The sequence below is a fragment of the Zalophus californianus genome, chromosome 7 (assembly GCF_009762305.2).
Source record: "Zalophus californianus isolate mZalCal1 chromosome 7, mZalCal1.pri.v2, whole genome shotgun sequence".
In the NCBI taxonomy this organism is placed as follows: domain Eukaryota; kingdom Metazoa; phylum Chordata; class Mammalia; order Carnivora; family Otariidae; genus Zalophus; species Zalophus californianus.
In genome coordinates, this window is record NC_045601.1 from 35,482,484 (window position 1) to 35,501,097 (window position 18,614).

The 18,614-nt window shown below is 37.6% G+C and overlaps 1 protein-coding gene across 8 annotated transcripts in view; it reads left to right on the top strand.

The window, feature by feature from the left end:
- PTPRK (protein tyrosine phosphatase receptor type K) overlaps nt 1-18,614 on the top strand; it is a 553,961-nt gene that overhangs the window by 21,363 nt on the left and 513,984 nt on the right. The window contains exon 1 of one of the 8 annotated variants that reach the window (XM_027601760.2): nt 8,584-8,699. The exons of the other annotated variants lie outside the window; for them this stretch is intronic. Coding sequence (XP_027457561.1) covers nt 8,609-8,699 — 91 coding nt within the window. The 5' untranslated portion in view covers nt 8,584-8,608. Of the gene's footprint in view, nt 1-8,583; nt 8,700-18,614 lie in introns of those variants that run through there. 8 annotated transcript variants of the gene reach the window in all.

Here is an 18,614-nt window from a genome sequence, read left to right on the forward strand (position 1 = left end):
AAATTAGGTAGAGGAAGGCTCTTTGCCAAGTGTTGTTTATTGAACAGAGTAAATGTCTCCCCAGTGGGTTGGAGGGAGCCAGTTAGTTTAAGTGGGCAGGAAGAGCAAGAGTTCTTCCGAGTGCTGAGGTTTCTCAAAGAAGTACCCCAAATGCAGATTCCCTGGGCCCTGGTGGGAGGAGCAGGGCTGAAGGCCCCTCCCTGTCCAGGAGCCCAGGTTGAGATGACGACCTGTTTTGAAACTGGGAATTGTCCATAGTTTGGAATTTAGGCTCCTTGGAATGGAAGCTAGGCTGTGATTTATTTTTTTTTTAACGACTTCACAGAACGGGAGCATTAAGGAAATAAGATGATTACAGTTTCAGGGCATTGATTTATGGTTCCTAAGAGAACTAATTGTTTTACTTTTTCACACTTCAGGTATGAATCCTATGCTAATAGCAAAGCATCCATACGTATTCATGAGAAAAATTCTCTAGAGGAGTTATGTTAGTCAACATGTTAAATAAATTTACTGCTAGAAAAAAATACTTCAAAGTATAAAATCTTATTCTTTTAAAAGTGTTCTGCAATTCAGATTTTAAAATAATTCACTGAATGACCTTACCCCACCTTCAGATAATGAGATTTTACTTTATGTTTTAGCTGCATCTATGGGGGAAAAAATTCTGGTAAGTGGTAATCACATAAGCTTTAGATCCAAATTAAGAGAAGAGGGATCATTAAAATATGGGTGAATAAAAATTGGGAGAGAATGTGTAAGGGTGTTGGAGTAAGAAATAAAAGAGGGAAAAATGGGAAGAATTCAGTCAAAACAAGAATGCTGAGGTATTTAAATACATAACTCATTTTGACGTTTACATGATTAGGTGTGAAATTTTACTTTTACTCATTTCAAAGAAGATAAAAATCTCAAGTATTTATTTATCTATTATTTTTTAAAGATTATTTATTTATTTGACAGAGAGGGAACACAAGCAAGGGGAGTGGGAGAGGGAGAAGCAGGCTTCCCGCTGAGCAGGGAGCCCGATGTGGGGCTCGATCCCAGGACCCTGGGACCGTGACCTGAGCCACCCAGGTGCCCCCAAAATCTCAAGTATTTAGAGCAATTTTATTTCTGTCTAGTTGGTGTTAAAAGTATTTTTTAGTGTATAGCCAGGGATAATTAAAGATATTTAAAATGGAGCTTATTTTTTAATGTTACTTGTTTCCTTCATTCCCTGGAATCCTGAAACTCTCAATATTAAGATTAGTGTTCTGCTACTGACTCTCACTGGCATGTTTATTTTGTCCCTTTGAAATGAAAACTTACTTAGCTGCTGGGAGTATAGAACACAGCCATCTCCAATTTTGACAATTGATATAAGGCAATTTTATAAGTGATTAATCACATGCTATTACTATGTATGTGGGAGGATTACGGCATAGAGTTATTTTGTTATCCTGTTTGGCTGTTACCCTTTTTAGCTTGTAAGTAACCTAATGTTTGTTACCCTTAATGTTTTACTGATTCCAGAGCCACCTTGGCCTTCTTTAGTTTACTGTGATGCCAAGCACTATAAACATATTTTGAATAAAATTTTCTGAGGGAAACTAGGATCTTCTTTGTTTATAATTTTATAAAATGAGAACAATTCCACCAAAAAAAAAAAAAAAAAAGAAAGAGAGTGAGAAAGGAAAAAAAAATGTTTTTTTTTTTTAAGATTTTTTATTTATTTGACAGAGAGAGACACAGCGAGAGAGGGAACACAAGCAGGGGGAGTGGGAGAGGGAGAAGCAGACTCCGCACTGAACAGGGAGCCTGATGTGGGACTTGCCTCCCAGGTGCCCCCTAAGAAACAGACTCTTAACTATAGAGAACAAACTGATGGTGGGAGGATTAAAGAGTACACTTATCATGATGAAAAAAAAAGACCAATTCCACAAGCCACACCTGATAATGTCACCTGACATCATTAGTTCATTATCATACCTTGTGTCACATTTATGCGTTTTATAAATCTAGAAGCAGTTAAGGTTGGTTTATACAATGTTTATTTGTTTATACATTAAAATACAATGGATTTTAAAGGATAGTAATTTAAAAGTTTATTACTCATGGTCAGACTGAAGGAAGTTATATTATTTCAAAGATTGCCATCTTTATGATCCTCTAGGATAAGACCATCTAAGCATTAAATCTGAATCTCCAGACCTGGTCTTACATCCCAAGATCCTAAATGAAATTTAAGTTCTAGTATCTCATTCTGGCCTAATATTTTACATTAAAAAACAATCATTTTTTAAATACTAACTATATGTACATTTAGCTAGAAACTGTCAGGATATAAAGTATATGATAATTTTCTTTAAAGATTTATTTATTTATTTGAGAGGGGGTAGGCCCGGGGTGGGGAGGTGGAGGGGTAGAGGGAAAGGGAGAGAGAATCAAAAGTAGACTCTCTGTTGAGTGTGGAGCTGGTCATGGGGCTTGATCTCACCAGCTTGAGATCATGAGCCAAACTGAGACCACGGACACTTAACTGACTCTGCCACCCAGGTACCACAAATAAATGATAAATTCTTTAATAAATAACAAGCATAGGTAGAATTTTATAATTTTTATATCCTTTGTTTTTCACTTTACTACTGGATAGTGTTTTAGGACTAGCCACCTCTCTATGCTACTTTTCTACCTCAAGATTTAGGAATTTTTTTTTTTTTTACAACTGTCTCATTGCTGGACCCTAAGATGAGACTTCCTCATTAGGTCTGCTTCTTCTTCCAAGATTTGGGAGGACATTTTCAATGAATCCTTAAAGGGTTTCTTCCTTGGAGTGTATAGGAAGTACACTTTTTTTTTTAAGATTTTATTTATTTATTTGACAGAGAGAGACACAGCGAGAGAGGGAACACAAGCAGGGGCAGTGGGAGAGGGAGAAGCAGGCTTCCCACAGAGCAGGGAGCCCGATGTGGGGCTGGATTCCAGGACCCTGGGATCATGACCTGAGCCGAAGGCAGACGATTAATGACTGAGCCACCCAGGTGCCCCTCAATGAATCCTTGAAGATATGTCGAGCACCTTCACTATAGCATGCTTTAGGGACTGAGGACATGATCCTTTTCAGCATGAACCTTTTGGTCCTTACAGTCTAGAGTAGACAGAGTTTAAACAGATACTTGTAAGTAAGTAATCCTGTTTGTAAAGTACTGCAAAGGAGCTAATGGAATGTCTCTTTAGGAAGATTGTCCTTGCCTTGGAGGAGGCTAAGTTCTTCTTGCTAAGAACAAAAGAGTGAACGGGAGTGAACGGGAATTCTTGATGTGAAGGAACCTGAGGGGAAGATTCTAGGCAAAGAGCACAATCTGCATGGCGACTGGAGAGAATGTGGTGTATTATAGCAACTGACAGAAGTCCACCACACTTGGAGAGGAGACTGGGAAGAGGAGCTTGGCTATCAGTAATTGTGGGGATTTTATTATAAAAAAAATTGGAACCAAATCCCAAGAAAGTCATGATCGGATTTTCATTTTATAAGGATCACTCGGAGCACAGTGCAAAAAATAGTTTGGAAGGAACCATCTGGATTTTGGTGAGAGCATTTAGGAGGACATCTTTTGAATCTAAGTGAGGGATGGTACCTGTTGAGGGTAAGGAGGGAGAGAAGTGGATAGGAATGATGGGGCTTGCGGATAGATTAGTGGGAGGGAAGGTTGAGAGGTGCTGCCTAAGCACCGGGTTTGAACTGTAATGTTTACCAAGACAGGGAACGTTAAAGTTAGGTTTTTTGGGCCTTTGCCATCCTGAGAATTTATTTATTTATTTTTAACGATTTTATTTTATTTGACAGAGAGAGAGTGAGAGCACAAGCTGGGGGAGCATCAGGCAGAGGGAGAGCTGAGCAAGGAACCTGAGATGGGACTCAATCCCATGGGAATTTAAAAGCCCTGAGAATTTAAAAACAAGTCTGCTTGTTACTTTTCCCCTGCATGATTCTGTTTTAGGTATCATGACTGAATATACTTATTTTTCAATTATGGTTGAAGGTAAATTTGTGCACATGTATCTGTTGAAAACTTAGTCATTTTAAAATTATCCATTTCAGTTCCAAACAACAGGGTCCTCACCCTTAGGCACCTTTCCATATTGGTTTTCTCTCCTTTATATGTTAGCTTCCCTGAGTAATAAGCTTTACTATTTTTGAAGTTCTTTTCCTGTTAACTTTCTCTTCTTTAGAATATATAAAAATACATGTATATGTGTATGTGTTCATCCACCCATCCACACATAGTTTCTTGTAGACTGCACTGAGTTGGTATGTAATAAAATATGGAGAAAGGAAGAAAATTAAAAAAAAATTGTTTTTTGTTTTTTTAATGGATTGCCTTAGGAAATGGACACGTAGAAAGTTGAGAACTGAGAATCTTTTTTTTTTTTTTTTGAGACTAGCCAAAGATTATACCATTTGGCCGCTTACTAAAGTCAGAAAAAAATAGGAACTCCACTCTTATTTTCCCCCCACATACTTTCAAGGCATTATGACAGTTTTAATGTGAATTGTAAAATGTAAGAGGTATACTCTAATTCCCTTTCACGCGCATAAATCAAGTCTCAGGCTCTTTCGGAAATGTTTACTAGAAAACATCGTGGGCAGATTTTAAAATGCTTTTGGATTGCATGACGGCATGGTGCCACTTCGAGTGAAGGCTTGTAATATTTTATTTTCTTTCCCAAAGAGTCAAGATAAATCCTGTAAACCATTTTTCTCGTTTTGTTGTTTCTGTTGTACCATTGTGTTTGGCTCCAGCCTTTTACCCCCGGGAAACAAAAGTGTTTTCTTACTCTGGTGCTCCTGCTGCGTGCTCCTGCCATTGGGCAGAAGTTACAAGTTGTTCCTTATTTACGCACTGTAATTCTGGCTGATCAGAAAACTTCCTAAGTCTTGTCTGAAGTATAATATACATACTAGTTTTAAGGGATATATTTTGACAGGAAATCTCTGTCAAAACTTACCAGAATGTAGATTATTTTTTTAAAATATAAAATCTAATTTAATTAAACTGTTAAATTCTTTAAAAAAATGGTTATGGTGAACTTCAGCGTAAAGCCTAGTCTAAGAAACCTCAAGCAAATTTGTCAAATAGCAGGTTCTAGTAACTAATCATGCATCATTCATATTTAACAACAAAGGTGTTAAACCACGAGTGTATGCCAGGCACTGTGTTAGGTTCTTTCTGTTTCGACTGCCTTCCAGCAGCTTCAGTCTTTTGAGGGAAATGGACTTGTTGATAAATGTTACAACTCACTTTGGCATGAAGTGCTGAAAAACAGATGGGGGTGGGGCAGGGGGGCAGGGACTGGCTGTACCCTGGAGAAGTTGGGAAAAGCATCCTAGATGAAGGGGCAGTTGTGTTAAATCTTACCTTCGGAATTTCCAGATGAAGAGCAGGGGAGTGGCTTAAATATTTACAGAGTGACAGTGTGATAAATTTGGTAATAGTGTTAGGTTTTGGCATTGTGGGAACGCACCGAAGGAGGCCTCTTACTCATGTGGAGGTGGGTGAATGAATGGAGTTTACTTAGGAAGGAATTTACCAAGAAGCATTGAGATCTAAGGATGTGTAGGAATTCATAGGGTGAAGAGAGAGCCAAAGAGGGCTTAGAAAGGCAGGGAGAGCAGCCTGTGAAGGGCCTCGAAATAAAGCAGTAAGAAGTGCTATCACGGTGTTGGAAGGCACCAGAGGGGAATGTGGCTGGGTGTTGGGGCTAGACCATGAAACCTTTGGGTCCTGTGCCAGAGAGCATGGACTTTATCTTGGAGGCAACCTGATGACATTAAAGGATTTGAGGTAGGGGTGTGATAGATCTGATTTTCACAATTAGAAGATTATGTTAAATTCATTAAAAAAAAACTGGGAACATTGGTGAATCAGTTCCCAGGGGAAGCTTCATCACCCAGCTCTCTTCCTGCTTTAACGCTTGGGCTATTAAGTTACCTAGCAGTCTTTGCTTTTAGCGTCCTGTTCTTGCTGTAATTTTTTCTACCCTTGTCCTTGCTGCTACCCACCATTTTCTTTTGCATCCATCATGTTTGTGGTACACGGCGTTCCAGCCAGGATCATGCAGGGAGATTGAAAAACGAACAAGAGAAAAAAATTACGTATTAATGTAAGCCTAATGTTTATTTTGTTTGGTGCTAGATTTTGGCGTTCACACGAGTACTTGAGTCTGTTTAAATTAACCTGATGTTCTCATCATGGTTTTCCAGCTTGGGAATTGACCACAGGTAAAATAATTGGAAATTATTGGTATAACCCAAACTACATTACAGCTGCCAAGTGTGGATACATGGGAGCCAGGCTGCTTTTGTCTGCTTCCTCATAAACATTCTTTCCCCATTCTTTATCAGCACATAATCCTGAGACACAAAAAGCCTTTGTGTCCCACTGGGAATGTGAGAAAATCAAACCTATATATTGGTTTTGCTCCTGGTTAGGAACCACTGACATTTCTATATTAACCACCCACGTTTTGAATTGAGATAAATGTTTCCAGCAAGATGTGTCCTACATTTTTCTCAAAGATATCACCATTCCAATACAGGATCTCTTAAAGACAGACTATAAATGTCTGTTTTTAATCCACCTGATGCTGTGATTTGTGGGTACTTGTTAGAAATGGAAATTTAATGGAGCTTAGCCTAATAGTAAGCACTTATATAGCACTTCCCATGTGCTAGACACTTTATGTAAATGAATACATTTAATCTTCACTACCGTCTGAGGTAGATGTTATTGTTATACACTCTTACAGACTGAATTATGTGCCCCCCCACCAGATTCATATGTTGAAGCCCTAATCCCTAATGTGACTGTATTTGGAGATAGAACCTTTAAAGAGGTAATTAAGTTTAAATGAAATCTTCGGGGTGGGGCCCTAATTCAAAAGGACCAGCGTCCTTATAAGAAGAGAAAGAGACAGCAAGGGTGCCTGCACAGAGGAAAAAGGCCATGTGAGGACATAGAGAGGAGGCAGCCCTCTGCTAGTCACGAGAGAAGCCTCAGGAAAACCTTGCCAGCACCTTGATCTTGGACTTCAAGCCTTCGGAACTGCAAGAAAACAAAATTTGTCCTCTAAGTTACCTAGTCTGTAGTATTTTGTGATGGCAGCCCTAACAGATTAATATATACAAATTTTTCATACAGGGAAATGCAGGCAGAGATTAAGCAACTCGCTCAAGGTCATACAACTAAAAAAAAAAAAAAACCAAAAAACTAAAACTACATAGTCAAAATTTGTACTTGGGAAGTGTGAGTAATCAGTGTGGTTAACCACTTTGCTATACTGGATCCCTTGAAGATAGAACCTCCCAATACCTGGGCCTGGGTGGTGTGACTCCATACTGCCTGTGTGGTATTTTCCATTCCTTCCTTTCATCCACCCACCCCTCTGCTTTCTAGTGCTCAACATTCGTGGACTGTTCACTTTGGGCTGTACTGTGTAGGCATGATACATCTGCAGAATCCCTTACACTTATCACGGTTGGTAATTTGCTGTGTGTGGCTCAAGCAATTTCATGGTTTGGAATGAACAGGGTCATCAAACACTTAAGATTTTTCTTGTCACGCATTAACTTTTCAAATAATAGCAAAACTCACCTTCGTTTTTTCCCAGCATTAGTCTCATTATTTCTGTTAAAGGCTGCTTTTGTGGTATTTCCCTGACTGCTGTCTTTTGCCAGAGGACTTCTGGGGAAGGACAGGAAGAAGGAAAGGGAGAGAAAAGAAAAGGTTTTGGAATTAAAGTGACTGTCAGTGCCCAAAACTCTTCTAACTGGTGAATTGTGTACTTTTTCACTATCCAAAAATATGTTTAGTATCTTACATGTTTTAAAATAGTCTTTAAAATATGGTAGTATTTTTGGTAAATAGGATCTTATGCCTCAGTAAACCTAAAGAAATCATGCAGTTGTAAAAAATGCAATACAGTGACCACTGAGGGTGAGTTGTGGGATCTTTCCTGAAAATAAATGTATATTGGTCTGGGAGATAATAGTTTATCTCTGAGCTTATTAAACATTTATGAATTTGTAATTATGTAGGTTGTATAAGGAGATAGAACTTACTTTTTAAAAAAGATTTATTTATTTATTCATTTGAGAGAGAGGGAGGGAGAGAGTGCCAGTGGGGGGTAGGGCAGAGGGAGTGGGAGGGGGAAGCCGACTCCCCGCTGAGCCAGACTTGGACTCTATCCCACAACCCAGAGACCATGATGATCTGGCGACCGTGACCCCTGCTGAAACCAAGAGTCAGACGCCCAACCGACTGAGCCACCCCGGCACCCCAAGAAAATAGAACTTAAAATGAATACGTGGACTCCTTTCCTGATCCTCCATTTATGATGTAATTAAATGAAGATTAGTTTGTGTGCATTGTCAGGTGCCTTTTGTATAATAGTGCCATTTGATACAAATACTAAGACATATAAAAATAAAATTATATTTTATTGATTTTTATGTTTTATATTTTAGTTAATTTTATATGATTGAGAGCTACATGGTAAGTATGGTTTAGTTTCTGAAACCATGTTACTATTATTTCATTTAGTGTTACCATAGAGGCTTGGGAATATGCGTCGTTTCCCGTCAGCTGCTCTGTGCGCAGGACTCTTACCAGGATCAGAAGAAATAGGAGTATACGTTGCACTTTTACTTATTATGTGTGAGTGATTTATGAAATATTTTTTCCTATCATGGAACCACGTTATTATTTCTGCATTTCTCTATGTCCATTTCAGTAGGAAATATATTCCATTTTCAAAACGAGATGTTTGTCTTTATAAGTTTGTTTAATACCTGAATGTATACTCTTCAATTTACAGCACTGAAATTGGTTGCTGTGGAAATATTTTCAAAACTCTTAAGCTTATATGATTTGTGGAAGGTGTATCAGAGAATCACATGAATTGTTCTTTTTTTTTTTAAGCATGCTCTTTTCTCATGCCTATTCACAATAAAATAAGAATGTAACTTATGGGAAAGAGATTTTTTTCATATAGAGTAGTTTTTCTTTTCCATTAGAGATCAGTGGCTTTATGTGGTAGTGTAAATTTTTTTTGTATCAGTAGACTTGTTCTAGTTTTAAAGCACTCTATTTACCAGTGAAAAGTGAAAGGAAGTAATCACTGCATTTTTTATTATAGCTGAAGTTCACTTTTATTTTAAGAACTCTCATCAGATTTTAAATAATTAAATGACATTTCCATTTATTTATTGAAAAACATCAATACCACCACACTAATACAGGCATAATGATTTTCTTCTTGAACCTCATCCCCTCAATACCAACTCCCGGAAATGCTAAATCTGGGTTACCTGTTGCCCAAACTAACTGTAAAAGGAGGTTTTTCTCTGCATTCTCTGCGTCTTGCTTGGAATGATCTAGACTGCTTCTGATTCGAACACGAGTTCCCATGTGTGTTTCTTTCAACAACACCAAGCAGTTAACTCAGTTCTGACACTGTCTACCTGGAGATAACGTCAGATCCCACAGCTTGAAGCCTCAGTCCAATATGACTGTCTCCACTTCCCCTTCAGATACCAACGCAAGTCCAGGTTGTTAGCTTTGCTTTTGACCAACCACCCACAGATGGGAGTTTCCCTCAGCTTCTTCCTTGTGTTTGTTTAATTTGCTAGAATGGCTCACAAAACTCAGAGAAACATTTTACTTACTAGATTACCAATTTATTATAAAAGGATATAATTCAAGAACAGCAAGATGGAAGAGAAGCATAGGTCAAGGTGTGGAGAAACGAGCAAGGATCTTCCATGTTCTTTGGGCTTGCCATTCACCCTGAATCTTTACATGCTCAACAACCTGGAAACTCTGAACATAGTCCTTTTGGGTTCTTATGGAATATCCATTACAGAGGCATGGTTGGTTGAATCATTGACATTGGGTGATTAATTCAACCTCTAGCCCTTCTCCCTTTCCTGGAGGTGCAGCGGTGGGTGACTGAAAGCTTAACCCTCCACTCACGTGGTTGGTTTTCCTGGCAACCAGCCCCCATCTTGAGGAGTTTTCCAAAGGTGACCTCATTAACATCAGCTCAGGTGTGGTTGAGAGGGGATTTTTATGAATATCGAGATACCTTTATTACTCTTAACAACTTAGGAAATTCTAAGGGTTTTAGAAGCTCTGTGTCGGAAACAGGGATGAAAGTTATATTTTTTATAAATCACAATATCAAAACGCTCAACATGTTTCAAAGATAATTTTCTGCTTTTATTTAGGTTATAAATATCGTATTATCTTGGATCCTAAAGTAGGCAGTTGTTTGTGGAGGCCCAGCGTCTATTCTTATTCCCGTAGCAGCATCCAGATTTTGCATTGGTAAACTATACCTCTTCATTGTATGTCGTCTTGGAGTAACTTTCAGCCAAGCTGTCCTGCCCTCCTTTATCCAGGGGGTGGGTAGCTTAGCTACATTAGAAAAATAAAAGCCCTACTCTAGGATTTCTTTTAAGATCTAAATGTTTTTATTTTTTAATCATTTTATTTTATATTTTTCATCAGAAGTGTACTCTTTAATCCCCATCACCTATTTCATCCATCCTCCTACCCACCTACCCTCTGATAACCCTCAGTTTGTTCTCTAGTTAAGAGTCTTTTTTATGATTTGCCTTTCTCTCTGTTTTCATCTTATTTTTCCTTCCTTTCCCCTATGTTCATCTGTTTTGTTTCTTATATTCCACATATGAGTGAAATCATATTGTATTTGTCTTTCTCTGACTTATTTCACCTAGCATTATACTCTCTAGCTCTATCCATGTTGTTGCAAATGGCAAGATTTCTCTCTTTTTTATGGCTGAATAATATTTCTGTGTGTGTGTGTGTGTGTGTGTGTGTGTGTGTGTGTCTGTCTGTCTTTATCCATTCATCTATCGATGGACACTTGGGCTACTTCCATAATTTGTAAATAGTGCTGCAGTAAACATAGGGGTGTATGTATTCCTTTGAATTAGTGTTTTTGTATTTTTGGGGGGAGATGCCCAGTTGTGTGGTTCCTGGATCATAGGGTATTTCTATTTTTAGTTTTTTGAGGAACCTCCATACAGTTTTCCAGAGTGGCTGCACCAGTTTGCATTCCCACCAACAGTGTATGAGATGTAAAATGAGAGAGCTTGTGGCATTCATCTTTTCTGCCTTGTGGAGAAAGCAGTAAAAGGGTGTTAGAGAGGACCTGGAGATTTCCTGCCTTGTTTAAAAGTCCCTGGTTCCAGCTGTTAAAAACAAGACACCAGGCCTAAAATGAACTTGCTTATCGTAAGCTTTGTGTCACCAAACCAAGACTTTACAGCTTCTGGCTCTTCGGGAAATGAATTCTTAAACCAGTCAACCAGGAATCCTCTGATCAGCATTAGGTAATCTGCCTCATAGACTTGGCACTAACCAACCCACTTTTTGCCTAGTGTAACTTCCTTGTTCTTGCTTCCTTTGGTCTATATAAGTCTTTCATTTTGTACAGCTCCTTGGAGTTCCTTTATTTCTACTAGGTTGGATGCTGCCTGATTCATGCATTGTTGAATAAAGCCAATAAGTACTTTTAAATTTACTCAGTTGAATTTTTTAAAAAGATTTTATTTGTTTATTTGAGGGAGAGAGAGAGAGAGAGAGCACGAACAGGGCGAAGGGTAGAGGGAGAGGGAGAAGCTGAGGTGAATGCTCAGCAGGGGAGCCTGACACAAGGCTTCATCCCAGGACCCCGGGATCATGACCTAAGCTGAAGTCAGATGCTTAACCAACTGAGCCACCCAGGTGCCTCTGAATTTTGTTTTTCACTCAACTGTTTATGAGAACGTTTCTTCCTTGCATATTTATGGTTTGATTATTCAGCATTTCCTTTGATTCTGCAAATCAGTGCATTTCTCCTTTTGCCTAAGCTAGTTTGGTTCAGTTTCAGTCACTTACAACCAAACTGATAATCGTCTCATATTATTTTTGTGTGTGTGTTCATATTTCTTCTCTCCTGTCCATAAATTATTCCTAATAGTTATAATCACAGCACATACACAATTTTTTGTTTTTTTCCCAATTCATTCATCTAATAAATGCATGCTTTTTTCCCTAAATATTTTCTTTCTATTTGTTATAAAGACCTGTAAAATAGATGAATTTTTATTGTAGTTTAATTTGCCATTTAACTTGTGTTAAATATTTAGGTTTCCTTTCAAACCTTTGAAATTGTTTTTTTAAACAATTAAAAATAACAAGGAACTTGTGCATTTTGAGTAGTATTCCCTGGGTTGTTTTTTTTTTCTTAAGATTTTATTTATTTATTTGTCAGAGAGGGAGACAGCAAGAAAAGAGACATAAGCAGGGGGAGTGGCAGAGGGAGAAGTGGGCTCCCCCCGAGCAGGGAGCCCAATGTGGGGCTTGATCCCAAAGGCAGATGCTTAATGACTGAGCCACCCAGGTGTCCTTCCCTGGGTTAATTTCTAAAAGCTCTATCATCAAGAAAAAGATAAGACTATTTTAATATTCTTTTTTAAAAAGATTTTATTTATTTTAGAGAGAGGGTGAGAGTGTGCACGCATGTGCGTGTGAGCAAGTTGGGGGAGGGGCAAGGAGAGAGGGAGAGAGAAGTTCAAGCAGACCCCCTGCTGAGTGTGGAGCCTGATCATGATCACCCCTGAGATCATGACCTGAGTTGAAATCAAGAGTCAGACGCTTAACTGACTGAGCCACCCAGGTGCCCTGAGACTTTTTAAATTTTATTTACTTATTTATTTATTTTGATTTTTTTATTTTAATATTCGTTAATGTAATTTCATATTTGTTTCCTAAATGGATATTCCACATTTATATTGACAATAGCACTATGTTCCACTGCTCACAACTGTATCAGCTTTATTATAATTTTAAAAATTAATACATGTTAACTTTTTATTTTAGAGAGAAGGAGGAGGGGCAACAGGAGAGGGAGAGAATCCTAATCGGGCATGGAGTCTGAGGTGGGGCTTGATCTCATGATCCTGAGATCATGACCTGTGCCAAAATCAAGACTCGGATGCTTAACCAACTGAGCCACCCAAGTGCCCCCCAAATTAATACGTTTTAATAACACATTCTGTATTTACTTAAATTCTTTATCAAGTTTTTGTTGAGACTCTGTGATCTCCCCTTCTTTTAATTTTTACTACTTTTACCCTATTTCAACCCATTATCAATTTATTCCTGTATTATTGGAATAAATTCCTAGCTAACATTTAATGTATTTGGTCTCTCCCATTGCCAGTCATATTTCATCTCCATCATGTATTAAGTGTGCAACCTTGAAGAAGATAGTAAATCTTTAATTGACTCATCTAGATGGGGCTGATAATAGTACACACCTTAGAGTGGTATAATGCATGTAGAATGCTTAGCATGGTATCTGGCACATAGGATGTAAGATAATTATAAGAAATTTATGCCCTGCATATATCCTTCCCTTGAAACCAGTGCAATTTTCCTACTTTCGAGGATCTGTCTTTGTTGGCTTATAGCTAGTTTCAGTACCTCTGGGAGTATCTTTTCTCTTTATAGGCAGGATTCTTAGATAATCCCTTACCCTTTTTTGGGGGGTACACTTGCTTCACGGTTACTCAGAGGATTAAGATTCACTGACAGGATATAGATATGAAACAAGCACTAAGTTTCTAGAATACTTAAGAATTCTATTAGTCAGATAGAGCCCTCATTCACATTATGTGTACTCTGTGCCCAAACGAATACTGACTTCAGTGAGGAAAACGAATGTGTGGCATAGCAGTGTTGGGGTTTGCGGGCAGGCACTTGTTGATCTTGTCCCAGAATTCAGAATAATGGAATAAGTGTGGACTCTGGAGCCTAGTTAAACTTAATGCAAATCCAAACTCTGCCAGTTGCAATCCCAGTTACATTGGTTAAACTCATTATTTAACTTCTTTGTCCAAAACAGGGAAAATCCCTGTTTTCTGGCTCTTATAAAGATGAAATGAAAAAGAAAATGGTACATAGATTTTTTAAAAAGTATGTTCAAGGCTCAAGAAAAACTGCTGATTATTTTCATTCCTAGAAGGTATTTTCCATTATTGCTTGGCTGATTATTGTTAATGTACTCTTTGATAACATGTTTCCAGCAGGAGCAATATTCTGTTTCTTCTTGGACCCAGTCAACTTCCCTCTTCTGCTTCTGTCTTCTTTCTGTGGTGATTGCCTCCAGACTTGGTCCCCTTGTAGAGCTCCTCTCAGTTGCTCCATGGGCTCTCCCTTTGTTCACTGGCATCCCTCACTGGTGCAACTCTAGGCCAAACAGTCCTTTTTTCTTTTCTTTCTTCTTTTGTTTTACTTCATTTTTTTATTGTAGCAACACATGTGAGTTAATTCTATGTCTCTTCTCCACCAATGGGACCTTGTCTTTGTAATAATAATGCTTGCCATATACGAGGTATTATTTATGTATATGTGTATATATGCATTTTTAATCAATACATTTTTAAATAAAATTGTATCTATTTAACGTGTGCAGCATGCTTTGATACATATATACATAGTGAAATGATTACTACAGCCAAGCTAATTAACATATCATTTCCTCCTGTAATTAGCATGTTTGTGTGTGTGATGAGTGCACCTGAAATCTACTATTTTAGCATATTTTCAGTGTTCAGTACAGTATAAAGTATGGTCATCTGTGTGTGTTTCCAGTGAATGATTTGTTAGATATAACATTTTAATGATATGGATCTTTATGATGTTACATAAGATGATAGGCAACTTTTCTCTTTCCACTCTTATTTTTCCCAAAGTGAAGGGAATTGTTAGAAATTTGATGGCAGCAGAACTGAGTGAAGACTAAATAGCATGAGTGCTGGTTGTTTGTTTAGAACCAGACGATAAATGTGTGATGTGTGCCATTATAAACAATGGTTCTGTATTTAGAATGTCATTACTTAAGTTATTTTAAAAATGTCATTATGGATTGATTGCAACAAAATAATAGGTTAACATTTTTATAGACTACTAGGTATTTCTGATAATTTTCTTAATCATATAGTAGTTGAATTGTAATTATGTGGCTTGTATTTATTTGTGGGTAGCATTAAAACTTCACATAACTGACACTGTTATATGTAGATTATTCTTCCTTTTTTATTGTGGGCTTAGAAATTTCACTCTAATGCCTTTGATCCTATGAGCATCCTTTTGAGATTGTCTGCTTGTTAAAATGGAAATTTAATTTTTATGAGGTTTGTATGTATTTTGAAGTGAATTAAAATTACAGCAGTTAGGGTTGTGGATTTGATTTGTATTTTATAAAGGAAGGAAAGTATTGAGTTTAAAAATATGATTTGATTTGAATGAACTATGCTAATCAAATTTATTTTTCAGGACATTATCAGAAAAAATATAAATGGGGATAAATTTCTATTGCCTCGTTTTGCATTTGAGAAGTATAACTCAGTATTTTCTTAACACTTTGTTTTTAAAATAGGGCAATAACAAAAAGTCATTTACAAGTGCCTTATTACCTTGTAAAGGATTACTCAGGAAATATTTTCTTCCTCAGTTTACTTCTTAGCATGGGAACATATAGGTGTTGCTATTATCATTTGGTAACTGGCTCAATAGCAATGAAATTAGCAGCACAGAGTCAGTCTTATTCAAATTTGTTATTTCTAGTATTCAATTGTTAACTTGTTAAAACTTGGAGACAGATGTTTATTGAAGACTAATTATTCACTTGAAAATTTAACTAAGGTTATTGACAGAATTGAAAATAACCTCTAGAAAAGCATTACTTCTCCAAAAAAACTAAATCTTTTACTGTTAGGAGTTCAAAATGTTGCTAAGCATTTATTGATAGGGCTTCTATAGAATGAAGTAGAAAGAAAGGTTAGTGGAACTGAAACTCCACTAATCTTGGGGAATATATAAGTTTGCTGAAAGATTACTGCTTATTAATCCTCTTTTGTACTGTCTTGGAAATAATTTAAGACCAAGAGTGATGGATAAGTTCACTAATACCAAAAGAGAAAAGGGAAAAGCTTTTGTTTTCTTCGATAAACATGGCAATTAAAACATGTATGTCTAGAATTCACCAGTTACTGTATTTGAAAGACACTTTGGTCGGTAGCTGAGATATGTTCCCGAGGAATCAGGGGACACTGGGGATATATAACAGAGCCATGAAGAGGGGAAATAAATTGAGAAGGAAATGACTGACCCTGGAAATTACCAGGACATCCTGTCCAGGATGTCATTACCAAATCTGTGCTCCATTATTTTTATAAAAAGATAAAATTTATACACATTCGAGGACAATGGCAGACTGAGACATGATTGTCCTGTGATAATAAAGGACATTTCATATCACATTAGCCTAGTACTTTTAATTAGAGCTTCAGTTTAATTATGCTATAATTCTAAACTAGTTGCAGGCGCTGTGTGATGATAGAGTACAGAGATTTTATTTAGGACTGTTTAAGTGGTAGCCATGATTGTGGGCAAAATGACATTGGATGCACAGCCTAGGGTCTGACCTGAGCATTAGGGAAAAGTGTGAGTTCCTTTAGGACATTAGACTTCCATTACTATTTTTTTTTTCTGTTTTTCCTTGTTACTCAGAGTCAGGCTCAATATTACTACACTTAAACTGTGCTAATTCATAATGTCCAAGGAGGAGAAAAGGAGAAGGAAAAGGAAGTGAAAAATCAGAATTATATTACTTTTGAATTATATTATTTTTATGAAAGTCATGCTGCTTTTTCCCCTTTAAACACTGAGTGGCAGAAAACGCGATGTAAAATGAGTCAATAGAATAAAATAAAATGGTAGAAAAAAATACTGCTCTTGTAAGAGTTGATAATGTAATATATTGCTCAAGCATTTAAAAATGAATAGAGACATTGCTGGACCCAGTATTGATGGCATTACTACACTATTAAGGGCCCTGTCTAAATACTTACTAATTAAACTTCAGATTAGTAAAATTTTGATCAAGAATCATGCATTTAAGAAGTTAGCTGTAAATTGGCTCAGCTCAGAAAAGAGCATGGTGTGGATGCATCAAGTGGTTTTATGGGTGGGATATACTACCTGGTTCCCCCTTTCTCTGACTTCATTTGTTGTTGTCTGGGATAATGAGAACTGTTCATTGGCTTAATGCCTCTACTTGTAAGAGACAGATGCTATCTGATCTCTCTTGTCAGAAGAATTCCAGAATAAGCCATTCAACCAAGAACAATTGGTGTCTTGTTGATTGCAAACACTAGGGATTCTCTATTCTCTTGCACCTTGGGTTTTTTTTGTTGTTGTTGTTGTTCATGTGTGTCCATCGGCAAAAACTACACTGACTAACTGAAATGGCACATTGGTGGCTTTTGAAGAGAGACTGTTTTTCTGTGATTTGGCTGTTAATTTTATTACTTTGATGCAAGCATGCAGTATCAAAATGCCTACACTGCTAGCTCATCTACAGCATTTCTGTTGAGCCTGTCTCCCACAGCGTGTTTCTGTTTGTGTCTTCTCATGTATACACTTTATTATTTTTTTATTTTTATCTTTTTTAAAGATTTTATTTATTTGAGAGAGAGAGAGTGCAAGTGTGCGCGCAAGAGAGTATGGGGGCGGGAGGGGCAGAGGCAGAGGGAGAAGCAGACTCCTCGCTGGGCAGGGAGCCCATGCGGGGCTTAATCCCAGGACCCTGAGATCATCACCCGAGCTGAAGGCAGACGCTTAACCAACTGAGCCACCCAGGTGCCTCTGATGTATATACTTTATGTTAAACTGGTCTCTGTTTCCAGTTTTCCTTCTCTGCCTCCTCCTATTTCTCGTCCGATGACTGAACATTCATAATCAGGAGTTTCTTTAGCTTTGTTCCCATTTCAGAGTACCTTAAGCAATACATTGGGGCTAAAAACAAATCTAGGATAGTGCAATTTAAATTATGAAGAAAAGAGAGAGAGAGAGCTGGGCCATAGGGAATATATTTTCAGTTTCACTTATAGGCTGATGTGCATCTTACAGCCCTGGCTGTTTCACTTGGTGCTTCATTTCTTCCTCAGGCTGGGGAGTACAGCTGACACAGGGGTCGAGGGCACTGACCCCAATGCTGTTGAAAATCCACAACAAAATTTTTACCCCCCAGAAACTTTACTAGAAGTTGACTAGATGACTTATCAATAACAGGAAACTACACATACTTTATATATGTATTTATATATTGTATTCTTACAGTGAACTAAGAGCAAAGAAAATGCTGTTAAGACAATTATAAGGAAGAGAAAATACACTTACAGTACTGTACTGTATTTATTGAAAAAGAAAATCCACGTCTAAATGGACCATATGTAGTTAAAACCCGTGCTGCTCAAGGTCGGTTGTACGGTTCAGCATCATTCAGCACAGGTCTGTTGGGGCTCCGGAGTCAGGCTTCTAGTTTGAGGAAAGCAGGAACGCGCTTCCTGCCACTAAGGGTGAGTGGTAAGAGCAAGCAAACAACAACATAAAAGAAACCCTGTAAATTGCTGATTTGTGTTAATGCCTAAAATCCACATAAGCAGGATTTATTTATTCATTTATTTTTATACGTTTTATTTTTTTGAGAACAAT